Source organism: Ascidiella aspersa, chromosome 1 (assembly GCF_963924565.1).
Source record: "Ascidiella aspersa chromosome 1, kaAscAspe10.2, whole genome shotgun sequence".
Lineage (NCBI taxonomy): Eukaryota > Metazoa > Chordata > Ascidiacea > Phlebobranchia > Ascidiidae > Ascidiella > Ascidiella aspersa.
Window position 1 is genome coordinate 21073109 of NC_139447.1, and position 20617 is coordinate 21093725.

General features: G+C 36.1%; 1 protein-coding gene across 1 annotated transcript in view; it reads right to left on the bottom strand.

Moving 5' to 3' along the window:
- Window positions 1–17916, bottom strand: part of LOC146168240 (uncharacterized) — a 32618-nt gene extending 14702 nt beyond the window's left edge. Inside the window, exons 1-5 of the mRNA XM_083386238.1 lie at window positions 17826–17916; window positions 15245–15434; window positions 8038–8143; window positions 4674–4678; window positions 3970–4219 (exon numbers count right to left, since the gene is read on the bottom strand). Of these exons, the coding sequence (XP_083242364.1) occupies window positions 3970–4219; window positions 4674–4678; window positions 8038–8143; window positions 15245–15434; window positions 17826–17916 (642 nt within the window). The remainder of the gene's footprint in view (window positions 1–3969; window positions 4220–4673; window positions 4679–8037; window positions 8144–15244; window positions 15435–17825) is intronic.
- Window positions 17917–20617: the final 2701 nt, after the last annotated feature.

The window sequence follows — 20617 nt, forward strand, 5'->3', positions numbered from 1 at the left end:
CGCATCAACTTTAGTGCCGGTCCGCAATATATATTTCAATCTTATATCTCAATTGCGAAATGCGAGATGTTAAAAGCTTGTCCATCAAATTTAAAACTTCAGTTACGTAATTCGCCAGTTTCGGTAATTTGCAGCATTGTGAACGATCTACATTGGACTTTGTCATACGTCACATGTGCCCATCTGTTTAAAATTAGGCTACAACTCGTTTAAGTCAAGTCCGGACTTGAAAAACTTCAATAGAACCACGTATAACACGTATGATATCAAAAAGACAGCAGCAAATTGCTCATTACATTAAAGTTTCCGTTATTTGCTTTTAAGTTGCATACTTTTGACATTTTTTTTTAGGTTGATTTTAATTTTTGAAGGTCAACCAGTCCGCAAAATTTGATTTAAAGTTTTACCGGTCTGTATGCTAAAAAGGTTGAGAACCACTTCTATACATTAAAGTAAGCACGGGTGTTTTTGTGCGACTGAGAAACCAACCGAAAGCGAAAGTAATAGTTAACACTACTAGGTATCGGCTGAAAGCATCGAAGTATATTCCAAAATAAATTAGATGTCACACCACAGTAGGGCTACGGAGTCACACTCGGGGCGGACGTGTGCGCATGCGCAGTACCAAATTTCGAAACTGATAAGGCAGCAAACTGTAAATTGCTAAGGTGGAATAGCATATGCTGGTGGAATATTTTCCATGAGCCCTAAAAGTGGATTACGGAATATCCATCTTGTTTAAGTTACGTAAATTGGTGAAAGACAGGCTAACTGATAAGGCAGCAAACTGTAAATTGCTAAGGTGGAATAGCATATGCTGGTAGAATATTTTCCATGAGCCCTAAAAGTGGATTGCGGAATATCCATCTTGTTTAAGTCACGTAAATTAGTGAAAGACAGGCTGTAGAGTCGGAGCCGGACTCGGGACTCGATGAAATCGCATATTCGGCCGGAGTCGGACTCGGGTTGTTTTTAACCGATTGCGCAGCCCTGATTGCCAGTGCAAAACTAAACATAGAAAATTGTTTGACACGCGAGTTGTTGATATTTTGACATTGTTCATAAACTGGCATACTGAGTACGAAAGGTTGCCAACCCCTGCCCTAGATCACCCAGACACAGCATAGGGAAAACGTAGGGTAAAACTGGCATGTGTGGTAGGGAAAAATGAAAAATTAGAGTGGCAGCCCTGGCTTTATGTCACAGTTAGGCGCACAAGCGTATGAAGCGTATATCGCAGCTGCAGTCTGGAGAGTATTTTCTACTGCTTTGTTGCGGAATGAAATAATCTTTTGTTGGCTGTATTATATTGAAACTGTTGCCTGGCCTCCCGAAACAGACACCCCGTAACGCAATCAGATATATGTTTATTGTCGCGTACAAATTGCAGTGATGTGGTTCTAGTGACCTCCAATGTAGACAGGGTACGATAATACGTAATGAATAGTGAAACATGCTAAACGAAAGGAATTAGGCTACGCTTATTCGAAAGAAACCAGAACCTTTCACGAGCTTGCGATTACACAACAACGTACATAATCTGTTGCACATAATAAAAAGTTCATTTTGGTTCTTTGATTAAAAAAAAAAAATAAATAAATAAAAAAATTAAAAAAATAATTATTCGCAAGGATTAGAAAGAAGTAAAATTTTGTATTTTAACTGGAAAAATTTATTACACAAAAACTGTAAAACTTTTCGCTTGCATTGGTAGAATATAATGGGCAAATATAAAACGAATTTAGTCTTTGAATGTAATGTCACAAATTTTTTGTGGTCCTAGAAATTTCGTTAGGCACCAACAGGTTTAACGACAAAACCTGGTATAAATCAGCCCTTGTAATAAAAAATTCCTAACGAAACAGAGCCTATCTAACGGGTTAAGCCTGTTATTTTGTTTTAAAAAAACTAAACGAGTTTGCCGCAATCTTACAACAACTGCACTAAATATTTTATAAATATACAGAGAAAAATATTTTAACTTTAACCAAAACACACACTTCAAAGAAACATTACAATCTTCATTACCAGGATTAACATTTTAGACGCAAAGGCTTGGCATAAGTTATCTCAAAGTCGAATTTTGGACAAGATTAATAAGTGTCAGTGTGTAGTGCTGCAACTTTAACATTGTGTACAGCTTTTTGGACTACAATTTTTGATAGCCATAATAGGTTAAAAGTACAAAGATGTGGGGGCTGTCTCGCGCTAATAAGCGACAAAGGGGCACTTAGATTGCAGCGAAACAGATAACGTCCAAGCGTTGCATTTTGCTTTAAAACGCCAGAAGCCAGTATGCCAAACAAATATGCATACAAAACCTTAACGTCTCCCTGGCCATCGGATGTTAATATGCAATTATAAAAACGGTTTAATATGTTTCCATCAGTCTTTAAATTTCGCAGTATACCCAGTTCTTTGGAATTTAAAACGTCACCTTGAAATTGTGTGCGCAATCTAAATTTTTATCTGAATAAACAAATACGGAATACAATAAGAAACAGTCTAATAAATTCTAGACTAAAATCGTTTTAAGAAGGATATGTAAAGTTTGAAATTTGCAAAATATTTTGACTATATAATTTTGTAAAACGAATCAACTATTTATACAATGAAGATAATAAAATGATTTTTATATTCACATGTAAACTAAACAAAATCGGTCGTGGAATACTAATTACTAGGGTGGCCATATTTTTTACATAATCTCAAATAAACAATATAGTGGTTTAAAAAGACCGGAAACGTCATAACGTTTTCAATTTTTTAAGAAACTTGTTGTTGTCACGCGAAACAGTGCGCAAACAAGCAGTTAAATGATGTGTTTTCAATTGATTATACCGTGTTCATTGTTCGTTTTTAAAAAACGGATTTTGTTAATTGCGCCTCAAATAGTTTTTAGGGTCTATAATCTGGTACTCATAACGTTAAAGTTTAAAACTTGACATATTCGGCTTTCATCTTTAAAATTTATTTTTATTATGTTAATTGGGTTTATAGGTTCAAAATTATGAGCGGGTTCTGTTTTTTCGCTATAAAATATTGTGACGTTAAGTTATTTGAAGCTCTCTACGCCTACCTAGCGACAGTAATATCTAGCAATATGCCTTCCTTTTGTAGTTTTGCTAATATGCTATAATATGTGAATCAAATCGCTAGTAAACCATAAAAATGATACTTCGAATCCCTTGTTTGTTTTTCAGGGGTGGACAACCCAACAATCGGGTGGTTTTGTGGGAAATTAATACAAATAATTGATTTGAACTTAGATAAAAAAAAATGTTGTAGATTTTTGTGTTTTTTTTTGTGGTTTAAGGGTTGGGGTAGCATTTTTTTAAGGGCGTTTGAAAAAAAAAATTAAATATTGTTTTGGTAATGAAACATTTACTCCCGGGTGGAGAATGCTGCGATTTTGTTTATCGTTTATCTTTGGTTTCGGGGAAATCAAACACATTTTTTTAATGGACTGCATGTTTTTTAATAATAGGGGGGTAATAAGTTTTTTTTTGTTTTGGGGGGGGGGGGGTCAATAGGCAATTTTGTTTTGTAAAAATATTGGCATCTACGTCAGAAGTGAAGGCAGGAAATTTTTGGCCCATATTTGTTTTTGCTTGCAGAAACAAGACAAGGGAAAGTACAACTTAATGCAAAGCGTAAAACGAATAAACCAAAGTATAATAAATAATAATACAAAAACCAACCTGGTAGATAAATATATTTATAATGACCCAATTATTGAATCACCCATGAAAATAAGGCCCTGAAAAATACCCCATGACAAAATATACAACAACCGCAACCCCGTCTAGTTTGCTCATGTTAAGTCTAATAGGGTGGGTGAATCAACATCTTCTCAAGGAAGAGGTTTCTCCATAGAGTACTAGTGCGCATTGAAACATCTTCGTTAAGATAATTTCGATTTACTCGACCTATTTGGGGTGTTATTTATATTCAAGGAATGTTACTTACCCTTAACAACCCTGGAAATATGTGTGTTGTTAAGTTCCAAAGTTTACTTCGTGGTTCGTAGACCTCAGTTGAATTAGTTGGCATGTTGCCGCACCAACCACCAATCACAACAACGATACTTCGGGGATATCTGTGACTGTAAGTGATACTGCAAGTTGTCATATTTTGTCCCAACGGCGTGGCTGAAAACGTCGTTTTACCACTAGCTACATCTTTCTCTTTTGCCTCCAGTACTGTTTTCATAAAACCACTGCGAAGAAAAGGGTATACGACTGCCTTGAACCATATAACAAAGCCTAAACTATAGTACATACAGACTTATCGAGCAAGCAGACACCAACTTGCTTTGCAGAGCGACCTTCGAAATATAATGCATGTCCATTAGGCCCCAACGAACACAGGGAAGAATTTTACTGATTAATTCACGACGGTTGGCAAAATCATAAACAATCCATCTAAAAAAGACGAACAATAATACATGGTTGTTATATTCATTTCTCGCTCTACCACTTGTCCACAAAACGTTACGTTCGGGATCGTTTATGTTAAGTTTACAGCTAAACTATTACTAATTTAAAGTGTGCATTTTGCGTAATTTAAAATCTGTATTGTAATATTAAATGCGGTGGGCACATTTTGAAGTGTCTCTAAAGTGTCATGAACAGGGCCTGCAAAAGTCATTAAAGTCAAAATTGTTGAAGAACCTCATCTGTCCACGAATCAAAGAATAAAGTTGTTTTCAGCACCTAGGGTACTGTTTCTAAGAAGTTTATAGGTCAAAATAAAATCAAAATTCAAAATAAAGTCAAAACTTGTCAAATCATGGCTCTTGACAAAGTTTTTGTGTTTCTTGAGAGTAATTTTTGTACAAAATCGTCGTGGAAGCATTGTAAATCAGGAACTGCGACAGAATTAAACCCAGGGCCGGATTAAGGGTACTGTAGGCCTAGAGCTGTTTCCCAGAGAAGGGCCTAATTTTGCAAACGAAGTGTCTGGTGCAAAACGTTAGTGACGTCCAGTTTACACTTAAAGCGTTGCCGGCGTTAACGGCAAATTTCCTCAATCCCAAACCTAAAGCGTCACTTTTCGACAGAATGTTACGTTTGGGTCTGAAATCGTCAAAATATTATGTTTGGGTAACTGGTATCAATTCAAGCAAGAACTGTGGCCTCTACTTATAAGCAATTTCGTTAGGTCAGAATAAAGTCAAAATTTGATAAAAATAAAGTAAAAAAAAATTTAAGTCAAAATAAAAATAGCCCTAGTCATGAACCTTCGATTCATACTCGAATAGGGCTTGTTTATGTGAACCATCTTGAACTTAGTACACCGAAAAGCCATCGCAGACTACCCGAATCTGTCGATCTATAATGCAAGCAGGGCAGGCTAGAAAAACAACTAGCCTGCAGTGAGGTTCGAACTCACGACCTTCGGTCATAACGGGACCGTAGCTATACCAACTGAGCTACACAGGTTTAGAGAGAAGCGAGTCGAGAAAAAAACATCGCCAAATGCTTGCTACATTCTGTTAATAAAAGCAACTTCACATTGAAGGGGATCTACAGTACCGCATCATTCAATAAAAGACACACACATATATCTGTTTATTAACAACTGTTATCTAGCACCTCGGCTGCTTTTTGACCAACGATTACGGCTTCCGTATCATTATAGTACACCCAAAAGCGATCGCAGACTCCTGAATCTGTCGATCTATGATCTATGCTTAAACACATAATATGTGTGTGTCTCTTTCGTTGAATGATACGGTACTACGGTACAACACTTTCATAACACAGTTGTTTGAAATAATAATTGTGGTGTTGCGTAAGCATGTCGTAATTTATAGGTATACATGTTTTGGGGTTTTAATTTGGGAAATAATTATAGGCATTTAAAAAACCAAGAGATGCATAACATACCTCGTTAAAAGTATAAAGTAATAAGTAAAAAGCGGAAATTTAAAATGCGTTTGTTTAATTTAAAACCTACACTAAACGAATTGTGAAAACTAAACAGAAAAATTGCATATTAATAAAATGTTATGTTGATGTATGCTTTAAACTAAAAAATATTGAACGTTATCCCGAACAATTAACTGCCCCAAAACACTTGTAGTTGGTTTTGATATAAGACAGACGAATAGCATCATGCTGTTGAACCTGTTGCAAAAAAACATTAAATCGCCCTTTAACCAACCGAAATAAACAAATATATTACAAACTAACGAACTCTAGCCCCACACCATTCCCCTTTTTTTTGGTATTTTCACCACGTAAATGTAAAAAAAATCTGCGCACGAGTTCATTTTGTCTAATAACAAGAACAGCCATGTAAATCGAGAGTTTATCAGGCCTATTCAAATTACATAAAAAATAAATAAAATGGTAAGTATATTTTACTATACAACTTTACATTATATATAATGCTGGATATTGCCATATGGACTGAAATTTCAAACAAAACAAACTTTGACTTTACCCATTTTCAATTGCGAAACTGTTAACATAAGTTGCCTGAAAACTAAACAGTTCAACAACAAAATTGTTAAATAAAATGAATTACAGTCCGCTTTTTTAGTTTGGTTTTGGCCCACAACCAGTCAAAGGTTGTCGAGCCCTGATTCACAACCTAGCACTGCAGCTGTGTGGAATTAGACTCTCTACAGATCTGACAAATTACCTAGTTAAGGCCGTTTGTCTGTTTGCGCAAATTTATAACGTCTTTACAATATGGCCACTGTATCGTGTGTAACACCTATCCACTTTATTTTTAAGCCAGATAAAAATAAAAGACATATTTTTGCACTCGCGATTTTCTACATTTGTTCGCTGTAGCAATTTTGCAGTGAAGTCAATATTGCTGATCGTTTGGTTAGGTCTTCTTCTATAACGTCAAAGTTTTCGCCGCCTAAAACTTAATAAACGCAAAATTTGTTGCGCTTTGCGCGAATTAACTTCAACAACGTACACTTCTTACTATTACTTATTTATGACGTCGCGTAATGACGTTTTTTTGTAATGCCATAGCTGATTTTTTATAGGAAATTAATAGGCCTTTCACTAGCAGAAAGCCCCCCATATCCATAAAAATCCTGAACCCAGTTCTGAATATTGAGTGTTTTCGTTATGTTCATTTGAATTTTATCGCCTTTTGCTTTTGTGTCGACACAAAGGTAGCGCGGATGCGTTGTGATGTGCTAATCAGCTTGTGTTTCTTTTAATGAACATGCTTTTGTAATAAAGAACATACAATATCGTGAAATGTTAACCACAGTTGTTTAAAATAATAGCTAAAACAATAGTGCTTATAATACCGTTACTCTTGCCGAGATTACCTTACTCCAATTTCAAATGCAAATTTTTCATCGGAAATATTAAGTTCATTTGCATTCAGAAGACTTATAAAATCGTCGCAAGGCAAATTCCATATTGCTTGATTTTGCACCACATCATCGATGTTTTTTAAAGAATATTTTAGAGCAGCCATTGCCAGTTTTTGACAGCGATATGTTCTGCAAATACTCCGATTTTAGTTGATAGACAACTGTCGATTAATATATGTAAAGAGATAATAGTGTATCATATTTAAATAATTACATTAATTTATCATTAAATAACATTGTTAGGTTTTCGGGAACGATTTCCGGTCTCGTTAATAATGCAGTCATTTTTTTTAAAAGCAAACATTTCCATTGTTTGAAACAATGTTCTATGGTTAAACATTCCTCTCTTGCATACAAACCTTGCAAATATCCAAAACTTTAAACAATTGCGACCGTTTATGTTTTCCAATATACGCCTTATGCATTCATTAGCAAGGTCGTCAAAATCCAGGTGGCTGGAAATAATCAGTAATTCCTTTGTGTCTTGTACATTTTGCACCGATAACTGTCTTGTAAACACTTCAATTTTAGCGTTTTAAAAATGTTGCAATATATTTTTAGTGTTGTAAATCAAATAAAAACTTTCGGTTAGAAGTAGTTTAAATGATAGCGCGAATGCTTTAAATCGGGAGTGTAGCAAATATAAATGCCTGACACATTTAGTTCGATTGACTTGTATTTACCTCCCTCGTGTATATAAATGACAACAACATCTGCATCATTTTACTGTTTATCCCTGGTATTTCGATTTCCTTTTCCGCAGTTTTCCACCTTCCGCTAAATATCGTCCTAATATTGCAAAAAATGTTTAAAATTAAAAATTACACGAAACGCAACACAATTTAATAAAAAATATTGTTCATCTTTATATTTATTTTGTTTCAGGATGAACTTAAGAAGCTGATTCAAAAATGTAACTCTTTTTTATTATCAACAGTTAACTGACACTTAGTCAGTTGAGGTAAACAAGTTATGCGCTAGCCAATAAAAATGTATTTTTACTAAATAGAACAATGACATTCAATACTTTCTTATCATTTTTCGGTATACAGTCCGAGGGGCGATTATGGAACTGCAAAATGTTTTGTGATTGAACTAGTGGGTTTGCTTGATATAAAACACAAAACAGCTAGCCTATACGTACGGGATGATTGAGGCACACGATGGATGGACTCTCTGTTTCTGTTATACTTTAATTTTGTTCAGTACATTTGCCATTGTAAAGATGTTAATGGATTGTTAAAGGCCCTAATGCAGTTTTACTTTACAGTGGCAAACATACGTCAACTTATTTTACTTCTGCATTTCAACATAATAACACCATGGAAATGTCAAACAACTATACTGCTTATAACTAACTGTGCTAAATTGATTTAGGATGTTTATGGTGATTTGAATAATTTGTTTGTTTTGTTGATATGCAAGGGTGGCTACATCAAATGCTTTTTTAAGTTTTGCTTAGCAGAGCTGATGGAGAGCACTGCAAAAGATTTAACCCCCCCCCAGGAGAACTAACAGCAGGATTGTATAATTTTAAAGCCACTTTTATACCACTTTATTGCTACCTTTTTATACAAAATTTAGATTTGTTGAGCAATTTGTTAAAGGTTTTAATTTGCAAGATGATTTTTTTAAGAAAGCAAAGTAATATTTTCAAAATCGGGGGAATCCAAACTGAAGTTAGGAGAACCTTATTGCTGGTCCACTAAAAACTATAAAAATGAATGCTATATGAAAAAGGACACATGCAAGCATTTTGATTTGGACTTTTTCAAAAAAATGCAAGTATTTTTTTTGCAAAAGCAAATCACACAAAAAAGGTCTTAACAGTTTATTTTCTTTTAAGTATAAACTTTTCTGTGTTTTGTTGTGCTATCATTAACAAAACCCGGATTTAATAAGAATACCAAAGCCCATAGAGAAGTAGGTATCATTTTGAACGTTTCGAATAACTCTTTATTCATTTTCAACATAAAGTGTTATACATGAATAAAGAGTAATTCAAAACGTTCAAAATTATTCGTGCGTCAAAATAAAGTCAATAGAATAGAAGATCACTACAAGCTCAAATAAGCAGTGCGAGAATATATACACGTAACAAACCACAAGTTCAATGAGAATCAGCCAAAAGTGTGATTATTTTTAAAACCTTCGATAGTAGAAAAAACAACATAATTCTTGGAATCCGGGTCCGAAAAAATATCAAAGCTCATATAGTAATAATTGAGTAGTGTTACTTAGAAATAATTAATAGTGTTACTTAAAAAATGTGGCAACATTTCCAACAGTAATGCAACAGTGGATCAGGAAAAAACAAGTTTAAGCAATTGATTTTCTTGTTCTTCAACAAAATGAAGTTAGCGAAATATATGTTATTTGGGTCATGCCCCCCTAACCTTTCTCTAGATCCATAACGAGGGCAATATAACACAAAAAGTGTGTTGTTGGGGTAGTCAGGTTAAACCTTAAAACCTATCTTAAATAAATTCATTAATCTTAATAATCTTCGCTTATATATTGTCACTTCTGTAATATGTATAGGCTATTTATGCTTTAAAGGTTCCAATAAAAGGCGTACTGGTCACCCGATCCGTTAGAAATCAGTGCATTTCTAAGCAAAAAGGTCTACGACAATCAGGGCATCCAATGGCAGAAAAGTCTAGACTTTAAGACCTTGAGGTCCTGGCAATGCACTGATTTGGACCTTTAGGTAAACTCCCGGCAAAGATAAATTAAAAATATTCATTAAAAGTTCAGAAAAGATAACAAAAATTGTGAGATAGGATTAATAACACTTGACCCACCTAAACCCTAACGCTATCCCGAATCCTAACCCAAATAATGTGCGTTATTTTAATAATCCTTTAAATGCTGGGGAAAAAAGCCCAAACTCGGATGGTTTCTCGTCCATTGTATTTAAGATTATTACGTCACAAATTGAGGTATTGGGGCCTGAAGCGTTATAATTATTAAATTATCGCACATTATTTGGTTAGGGCGCTGGTTAGCGTTTGGGTTTGGTTGGGTCAAATATTGTTTAACTTAATCTTCTTATGCACATTTGTTAATGCAAATTAGTGCATTGTCCAAGACCTCAAAGTCTAAAAGTCGGACTTTTTGATCCTTTGAATGCACTGATTGTCGTAGACCTTTTCGCTTAGAACTGCACTGATTTCTGACGGATCGGGTGTACTGGTATTGTATTCCGCAATTTTTAATTTTGCAGTTTTACGCGCCTGAAAAACTAAATCCCGCATCTGTGGGGATATTTTAAAATTATGCCTTTTAACAAACGTAAAAAGAGTTTCATCCACAGTCGAAAAATATGCACATTTTTATTAGCGAACCGTAATGTGACCGCGCGGTTTCTGATTTTCCAAACATTTCCGTCGCACCATTGAGAAACTTAACCTTTAAATAAAACTACGTTGTGCACCAACTTGACACAGTTCTGTTGCTTGAGTTAAAAAACAAAATCATTTGCGTAATTTACCATATTGTAATGAGGATGAAAAAACAACACAGATTTAATAGGATAGTAGATCATAGGGTAATGCGAATCCAGACCCGAAGTCATTTATTGTTTGTGGCCCCATGCTACGTTTCGGTATGTTTTATTCCAGTGATCAACCTTTAAAAGAACCGTTCGAACTTTTTTATTTTGGAAAATTTTCATCAGCACGAAACAAGCACAGTAAGTTTGCAACAAAAGGAGACGATTTTGCAGCTTGAAATTGTGCGGCTGTAATAACATTTGCGCGGCTGAAATAACGTTATTTGTACAATTTGCACGGCTGAAAATGGAGTACTATACTGAAATCCGTTAGCGCGACGTAACTTTTGCTTGTTTAAGCGATTTTTCGCGGCTGACCGTAATTATATCGGCTGAAAATTTATTTTCGGGACATATCTTGTTTTTTCCTCGTATTATATCGGTAAAAAATTTATTTTCGGGACATATTTTGTTTTTGCCGTTATCTTTATATGGGCCGAAAATTTATTTTCGGGACATATCTTGTTTTTGCCGTTATTACATGAGCCGAAAATTTATTTTCGGGACATATCTTGTTTTTCCCGCTATTCTTTTTTGGTTTCCTATGGTTTCCTATGGTTTCCTATGGTTTCCTATGGTTTCCTATGGTTTCCTATGGTTTCCTATGGTTTCCTATGGCATGTTTCAGACCGATTTTTGTCCGAAGCTTTATAGAAAAAGTATACATCGTAGAACCTTCAAATTTTCAGACATGGCGTAGAGTGGTATGTAGGTGCTTTGTAGAAGTTTATGAGGCTGCACCCCCAGGGGCCTTTGCTTGAGGGCAAATACCTGAAATATTGCGTTTTAACTCGTTGTAGCTAACGACTGCCATCTAGCAGCAGAAAAACTTTCATACAGAATTTGTTCATATTCGCTTGCTTTGTCCAGCTTGTGAAGTGACGAAGCGATTGGACGCCTGCTGCGCTTTATTGTCCCGCGCGTGAGACTTTCATTGTGCGAAGTGGCACGTCCAAAACTAGGCTCGTTCGACTTGCATTTTAATTATATGGGCCGAAAATTTATTTTCGGGACATATCTTGTTTTTGCCGTTTTTTTTTTTTGGTTTCATATGGTTTACTATGGTTTGCTATGGTTTGCTATGGTTTGCTGTGGTTTGCTATGGTTTGCTATGGTTTGCTATGGTTTGCTATGGTTTGCTATGGTTTGCTATGGCATGTTTCAGACCGATTTTTGTCCAGAGCATTATAGAAAAAGTGAACATCGTAGAACTTTCAAATTTTCAGACATGGCGTAGAGTGGTATGAAGGTGATATGTAGAGGTTTATGAGGCTGCACCCCTAGGCACCTCCAATTGGGGGACAAAAAACAGAATCATTTCCTTTGATATACTGTGCAATAGATGTATGTTTTGAATATAGGCGCCTGGATATTGAAAATGACTATCTTTCCATTACTTCTATCTTGAAAAAATAGCCAAGATTTATTGATGTTAATTATGGAGAACTTGTAAGTGATAAAATGATATATTTCATAGTTATTTGCTTTACATTTGCTGTTTGTGTTCAACAGATCTTAATGGATTATTTCAAGTTTAAGCCTTGTGCAAAAAACATGAAAACTGTTTTTTCATGTCTTGCACAAAAATTTATTAACCATTCAATGAAAAAAGCATTGACCATGTCTCAATTGGAGAGATACTCAGACAGTAAGTATAATGTCCCCCAAACTATTTCTGTAGATTTAAAATTTAGCAGCAGTTATGGCTCTACAATCACTTCTGCCACCACTAAATATGAAGGGACTTAAAGGACACCATTCTGTGATTGTCTTTAATGGGGTATGTTCGTGTTTTGACAATGTATTTAAATTGCATATTGTGAAATATGCAATAAAACACTTGTTTTCAGGAAAACTGCAGTATTGAACAGTACATGAATGGAAAACAAAACTACTTGACACAACCATTTTTGGTTGCGTTGGGTCCAGTTTACAATCCAGATAATTACTTTTTAATATTAGACAATACTCCTGTACCAGTGGGCTCAGATTTTCTTGAAGCATTTCAAAAAACATTTGCAGCATTTTGGGTTTTTAACGTTAAGTATTATGCTAAACTTGCAGCATTTTACAACTTTTTTGAGGTACACTGCCTCAGCATGAAAGCTATGTGCTCTGTACATGCTCTGTCATCTGCCCTGTAACATGTAATTTTGTAACCTGTGCTGCTTGATTTCGTTAATAAAGTGAAAGCAACAATGAATACGACTGATTTAAAGATTTTTAAGGTTAAATGAAAAAGGTGTAAACTGAACATTATAATCATTTAAAAATAAGTGAACTGATTGATTCAAATATAGTTCAAATAAATATAATCGATTCTTTATAATCATTCAAAGAAATGAATAAATTAAAAGATTCAATCCAGTTCAATCTTTGAAAGAGCGGGAGCAAAATTGATTCAAATTTCATTCAACTTTTTTTAGAGTGTACAAGGAGACGTAACGCATTTTCCACACACGAAATAAAATACGAACATATTTCTTATGCTCTTTTTGTTAATGTTTATCATTAAATAATACATCAGCGAATTAATTTGGAAAAAATTGATTTTAGAGGGTTTCATGCTACGAAAAACTTCCTACTTATAGTTGTCATGCGCACGTCACCTTTGGTCTGAGAAGACTACATCAAAACGCCTGTAATTCAAATTTGATACGCACGGGGAAAAATTGTGTGCAGTTTCGTATAGTTAAAACAGTTAAAAATATTGAGCATATGCTGGCCTTGTGTACAGTTTGTGAAAGAGTTTGCGGGTGGGATGATTTTCATTGGAGGGCCGGATCCGGCCTGCGGGCCGAAGGTTGCCGACCCCTGTTTTAAAACACGATGTAACGAAGAGAACAACGTGCTTACGACGCTTTGGTTACAGAAACGGGATAAAAAATGAAAGAGAGTTTTTTTAAAAAATATATAAGAAGTAAACCCAGATTGCGGTAAGCAGATCAGTTTGGTGTGGTAATGGCCAAAATAGTGTTGGATTGCAAGCGCTCTTTGCCATCACCTGGATCGAACGAACACTCACGACTTTTTACGGGGCTTAGTGTATATATTTCGCGTGACAATTTTAGTCGCGCTCAAAGTAAGACGGCTATCTTGTATACAATTCAGTGTTCTAATGGAAACAATTAGAAAACTTAAAATATAGGCCTCTATTAACAAGCACAAAATATAGGCCTCTATTAATAAGGCTTTCGCGACCCAAACTGAATGGTCCCGCGACCCAAATTGGGATCGCGACCCCGTATTTGCGGACCCCTGATCTAGCCTATAGCTTCCTGACTCAATGGCCTTCACAACTTTTTGCAAAAAACACATTGATAAATATCCTTTGTATTGATCAATGTGAGAATTTTTTTTTGCTTTGAGAAAAATTTGCCCAGTCTCTTTTCCACTCGATTTTATTTGTACATTTGCGCAGTAGGTATCTTGGCCTTCTTGTTTTGCGACGTTAAAATGAGGCTATCGTTACAAACAATTTAAGTAGCCTAAAGAAACAATTATAATTAATTATTGTGAAAAAAGTATTTGTCATTCGAATTAGAATGTTGTAAGAACGTAAGTCCATAATTAAGTGGGTGTCAAACTTTTTTTAATTTTTAAATATCTACTCTATTAATGGAGTTTATACAGATCTCGCATTTTTGTCTACATGACTAGCCTATGCCTATTTGTAAGTCATTTTCCAAAATAAACAAAAGTTCCACACACACTTGAGTATAGGCTACAGGCACACAATTAGAAACTAACAAATAGAACACAATTTGAGAATTACTGCTAAAATCAGTAAAGACACTCTATAAAACACTTGCATTACTCCAAAAACTTAACCGAGGGGTCGGCAACCTTTTTTGGAAACAAAGATGCAAACCTTGTTTTCGCATATATAATGTAGTTAAAAGTGTCTAATAGATAAACACGACTTTAAAAGTTAAAAAAATAAAAGAAAATTAAAAAGAGAAATTGATTTAATTTAGCTCGGATGTAAACTGTTATTTCCACTTCCCAATAGACCAGTACTTGTATACCCATGTGCAGGTAAGGTGTAGCTGGTATAGCTAAAGGGGTGTCCCGTACGTAGCCTACATCACTCCGATGCCGATACCCGATATTTTGAACAAAAAGTACGGCCACGCGATCCGATACAAATGATGTCATACGATGAACTAGGCAAAATTATTAAAAATAAACTTTCAAGATATTTTTTGGATATTTATAACTATGATATATCAACTAATAAAATTGCTATTTTTTATTAAAAAACAGACTTTTTGCTGCTTAAATAAGCCCTAGGGCTATAGATTGCAGACCCCTCGTTCGTTGTATGTGTAACTCACGCAAAGTAGGGGCCGCAAGTACACAGAAGTAATCTGTGGGCTGGAAAAAGCCGCCCATCAGCCGCTCTGAGAACCACGTCACAAAACTGATTGCTCTTTCTAAATTCGTCAAAGATTTGCCACATTCGGTGGGTTGTTTGACAGTGGTTAAACATCTGATCGTCGACAAAACCGCATGTTGAGTATTTTACTAAAAACATGGTTTAGCTGTATTTCGAGCTAAATACCTACGTTGGATTTTTTGTTGGTAGATATTGGTATCAAAATATTAAAAGTATGTACAGTATATACCTTGTTCTGGTAGGTTGCGACATGGGCCATCTCCAGCAGCTTTAAACGACATAGCACAAGTAGGTTACTTCTTGATGCACTGGAAATATACAAACGTCTTTTATTGTATAAAAATACCGCAGTAAATAAATTATAAACCACATATACAAACTAGCTATTGCTAAATTGTTACTTAACAATGGGTAAACATTCCTGTATAAGGGAAAAATATTTTAACACGATTAAAATATAAGGCCTACCTTATTTTCATCGTCCAAAAGGAGAACAAAAAGTAAAATACAACTAGAGATCTCTTTTTACAAAATATCTATTCTTTTTGCATATTCATACACAGATACGGCGAAAGTAACAAAAATGAACAAGACCAACGTCAGAATAAAACACAATTCGAAATAAGGTGAAAATAGGACTAATACCTAATGGTATTCGGACCGTCTAAATTGGAATAAGTCCTAAATCCGTCGGAATAGGACCTAAAAGGTCAGAATCAGCCCTAAACAACACTTTAACTAACCCAAATACCACCCCTAAGTACATCACTAACTCCCCTAATAATTTCAACACTAACCCATTTTCTAACCCCACTCATTACCCACCAATAACCCCAAACAGAACCAAAAATCCGGTGCCAAAACAGCGGCGCCCTGACGGCACCGGTCAGGCTAGGGCGTCCAAACGTAGTCACCAAAACGGCCGATGCCAGGCCGATTGCTCCAGATCGCCCCATAACCAGGTTAGGGCGTTATTTTGGCCATTTAGGCTTTCTTCCGATGGATTTAGGCCTTATTTCGATGAATTTAGGCCTTATTCCGACAGATTTAGGTTTTATTCTGACCATTTTGATCATATGCAGTAAGGAATATTACTGCGTATTTGGCTGTATTATATCGTTGGTCTTAGGCCTATTGCTATGATTTTATAGATTTTTCTGCTTTAGGTATTGTTGCTTTTTAGGTCTTATTGTGTGTTCCCACTTATTTGTTTTACATCGCTTTTTTATTTTTTGTAGAACAAATTGCTACCTCAATAAAAATACCAAAGCCATTATATTCAATAAAGTCGAATCACTTAGAAGTTAGAATGGCGCACTGAATAAGAAGCAATGCTCTAAATTGAAAACAAGTGTAATGGTAACGTCATAACGACGACTGGTCTATTGCAGAGGCGTAGCGAAACTATAAATTTGGCGCCCCCTCTTTCATGTTTAATCACATTTTTTATTGAATTAACATAACATACCGTTCCTAATTATATGGAAAACAGTTCAAATTTTTGTAGAACAATGTATTTAAAGAAGAAGCGTTTTGGTTATGCAAACTACACGTATGACTCACCTAGTCACTGTCAAACATGAATGATTTACAACTATAGATTATTTTTCTTGATTTCACTGTCGCAAACTGGTTAATCACGTCATCGAAATCTGTTGTTTCCAGTGACGTGCGGTGAGGTTGCTAGATGGTGAGGCACAAAATTTTTCGAGTCACTTTTTTGTTTAACAACCACAAAAACGGTATCGTACTAATAAAAATCATAAAAAACTCAAAAAATATTCAGAGAGCAAGAACAAAATGATTAAAAAGTAGTAAAACTACATCAAACGTAGTAATGACTACATCTTTTATGACGTAACAGTGCATGACGTTTGATAGCGTGGCAAGCCTGTTATCGACTGTTGTGGTACTGCTCATAAAAGCTACAAAACAAATTATTATTAAGAATACAATATTTATAAATTTTTTGGTGGCCATGGCCCCCCTGGCTACGCCTATGACAGCCACACATCCACTCCTTTTTTACCAATGTCTTTGAAAGTTGCGTGTTATTTTTTTTGTCCAGTCGTCTGATGCAAAACTTTTAAAATTTGCAACAGGTCTGCCTTTAATTATGACTTCAACATTAGAGCTTTACACTACAAGAAGTCAATGTACACGTACTATGCGGGCATTCAAGCTGGACGAAGAAAGGTTTTATAGCTGGGACGTCACAATTGAGGCATGCCTCAAATCATAGCTAAATCGTTCATCATGTTTTCCGAGAGAATTTGCGAAAGAAAAAGGCACACATAATGCAGTGTATAGCACTTCTGTGATCTGAAGAGAGGCACGGCTTGGGGCTGCCTCACTTAGCGTATTTTAACGATTTTGACCGGGTGGACGCTTGATAAGAATAACGCAACAGAAATAGAAGAAAAAAATAAAGCACGATTTAGGTATAGAAGCGTAGATTTAACTTTTGCTTGATATATATTTTGCTTTGCCAGATGTGGACAGGTGAGGCAGTGCCTCACCTGCCTCCCCTGACTGCACGTCCCTGGTTGTTTCCAATGTTTCTCGTTCAACGCTAAGAATAGCAAGATTACTGAGACGATCCTGTCCCATTGATGCACGCAGATAAGACAAAATAAGTTTCAATCTGCTGAACGACCGCCTACCGCTTGCAATTGAAACTGCTATTGTTAACAGAATTTGTAGCGGAATTCGCAGATTCGGAAATACGTCATCTCCAAAAAACTCAATAAAACCAAGAAACTCCAAAGGAGTTTTTGGTAGCGCTTCAGTTCAGTTACTGAGCAGCATTCAGCAATCACCAATTTCAATGAAAAGATGAAAAGATCGTTGCCATTGATGTTCGTGTCGTAAAAATTTGCAACATCTGCACAATTTCGACGCATTGCATCCCCATTTGTGTCAGATAGAACAGTCTTTAACGTCCAGCAAATATCCAAATTTATTGTTCAGGTCTTTTAGTCGTGAAAAAACGTGTTGACATCTCATAATGAAGCCGATCAAAAACATTCTTCATAACGCGCACAATTTCTTATTCTGATAAAGACCACTGCATCTCTTGCCAGTTCTCCAGGCATTCTCTTGCGTCGCCTGATTCGTCGGTCCACCTCAATCCCCAGATCGAGTGTTTTGTTTTGGCCTGTTATACAGCAGCTTGGCTTAAATCATCACGAAATGAGTCTTGGCTTTTACAGTGATTTTAATGGTTTAGTTTTGTGTTCATTCTGATTTTTATGATGTCCTATACGGTACTTTACATTAAAATTACACGTGTAGGTGACTGAAGACATAGTTCATGGATTTGCGATTTGCGATCTTTGCTACTAATTTTTAATAGTGTTTCAGTTGTTGGACTATAATTGCTACTTTTACGACCGATTAGGGCTATGTTTAGTCGGAACAATTATACGGTATAGTTGTGCAATTGGGTTGGGCTCCACTATTACGTCTCTACAAACTCCGTTTTTTGCCCAAATTAACGATTGAAACTTCAAAAAAGTTCTCGTTTATTTTCTTGTTTTTTTTCCTGTTTTGTTGACAGTTGTATTTAGCACAAAATCTCTGCTGTGAGTACCATCGCATGTTTAACAGAACTTTTTCGCGCTACGTGCGACCAACGATACACATTTACTCTTTTTTATGTTGTCCAACTAATATGTAATTCCAAAATACCGAATTGCTTTTCGTAGGGGGCGCAAAGCGCAGGACAAATACCAAGGGGGGCGCGGTTTAATAGGCTAAAGGTTAAGAACCACTAAGTTAGACGAAACCAGCTGCACGCAGAATCAGTATCTTGGCTGCTGTGATGGCTGGTAACAGCATCTGTCTGGGTGTGGGTGGCGTATCAGATGACGTCTGCCATAGCCGCTGGTGTTATCTTGCTTGTGGTCGGTTTTTTACCCTTGTTGTGAAAAATTTGTAAGCCTCATTTTGGCGCCCCTCTACCTTGGCGCCCGGGGACATATGTACCCCCGGCACCCCCCTAGCTACGCCTCTGGTCTATTGCACTTAATGAAACATAATTTTTAAACATAATTTTTAGACTGGAATTTTCCTTTAGCCTTCAAGCTGCTAAACTTTCATAGTTTTTAGTTCATAGTTTTTTAAATTATCAAATACTACACGGCGACCCTCCAAACAAACCTTTGCGACCCCCAGGTTGGGAACGGGAACACACAATAAGACCTAAAATGAACAAAAGATTTAATGTATAAATCAGTGGTCGGCAAACTTGTTTGGTCGCGGCCCAAAGTCGTCTTTTCAGAGCTATTGAAGGCCCACTATACATAAAACCACTATACGACAAAGCAGGGGCAGATCTAGGATATTTGTTTTTAGTTGGAGTCATACAAAACAATCGTTTTTTAGAAACATCTGTTGTTCTCGAACGCAAATACGAAAGCTAAAGTTCAGTTTAAACGCGCGAATCGCAAAAACAATTGTTTTTTGTTTAAATTGGCAAAACTTCAATTAAAAGGATAGGTGACGCGTCGCATGTGGCATATAAAAGGATTCAAATATTGCCAACTAGACCCCCCCGTGCGGGCGCCCATGGTTGTGGACGCCAAGAAAAAGGAAAATATTACGTGGCGTCCTAATACTGAGAACACTGCCAAAGCCATAATGTAAATTGTAAAACATACTATAAAACAAAAAATAAACGCACTAAGCGCGGAAAATTTTGCGTTACCATAGTTCAAGTTGGTAAAAAAATATAGTTTGACAGACACGCGGGCCTGAACCACGCTGAAACAATATAATTCTAAAGGCCCGTTTACACTACAGCTGCACCGAGCTGAGCAAAGCGTAATTTCCATTTAAACTCTATTGTGGCGAGCGTTTCACGCTTTGCTAAACTCAAGCCACGTGCAGCAGCTGCAGCTAGCTTAAAGTCACGCTTTGGGGCGATTTTTACGCCCAGTTCGGCTCAGCGCAGCTGTAGTGAAAACAATTTCACGCCCAGCGCAGCTCAGTGCAGCTGTAATGTAAACGGGCCTTTAGTCACAACAACTTTTTTTTTTTTTCCAACTTGTGTTTTTTTTTTGGCAATTAATGTACGGCCCTCCGCGGCCCACAACTACCCAAGAACACCAAACTACTCACGAAATGCCTCTATCTAGTGGTAGAAACGTTTACTTTAAATGTGGTACATTCCTGTTTTGTGGCTGATAAAAACATTGGGCGCTCCATCACTTTTGAGCGTAGAAAGTTATGCAAAAAAAACAAAACAAAAAAATACCGCATACCACTGTGTGCTGCCACTCGTAGGGATAATACCCTACGGTAGGGTATA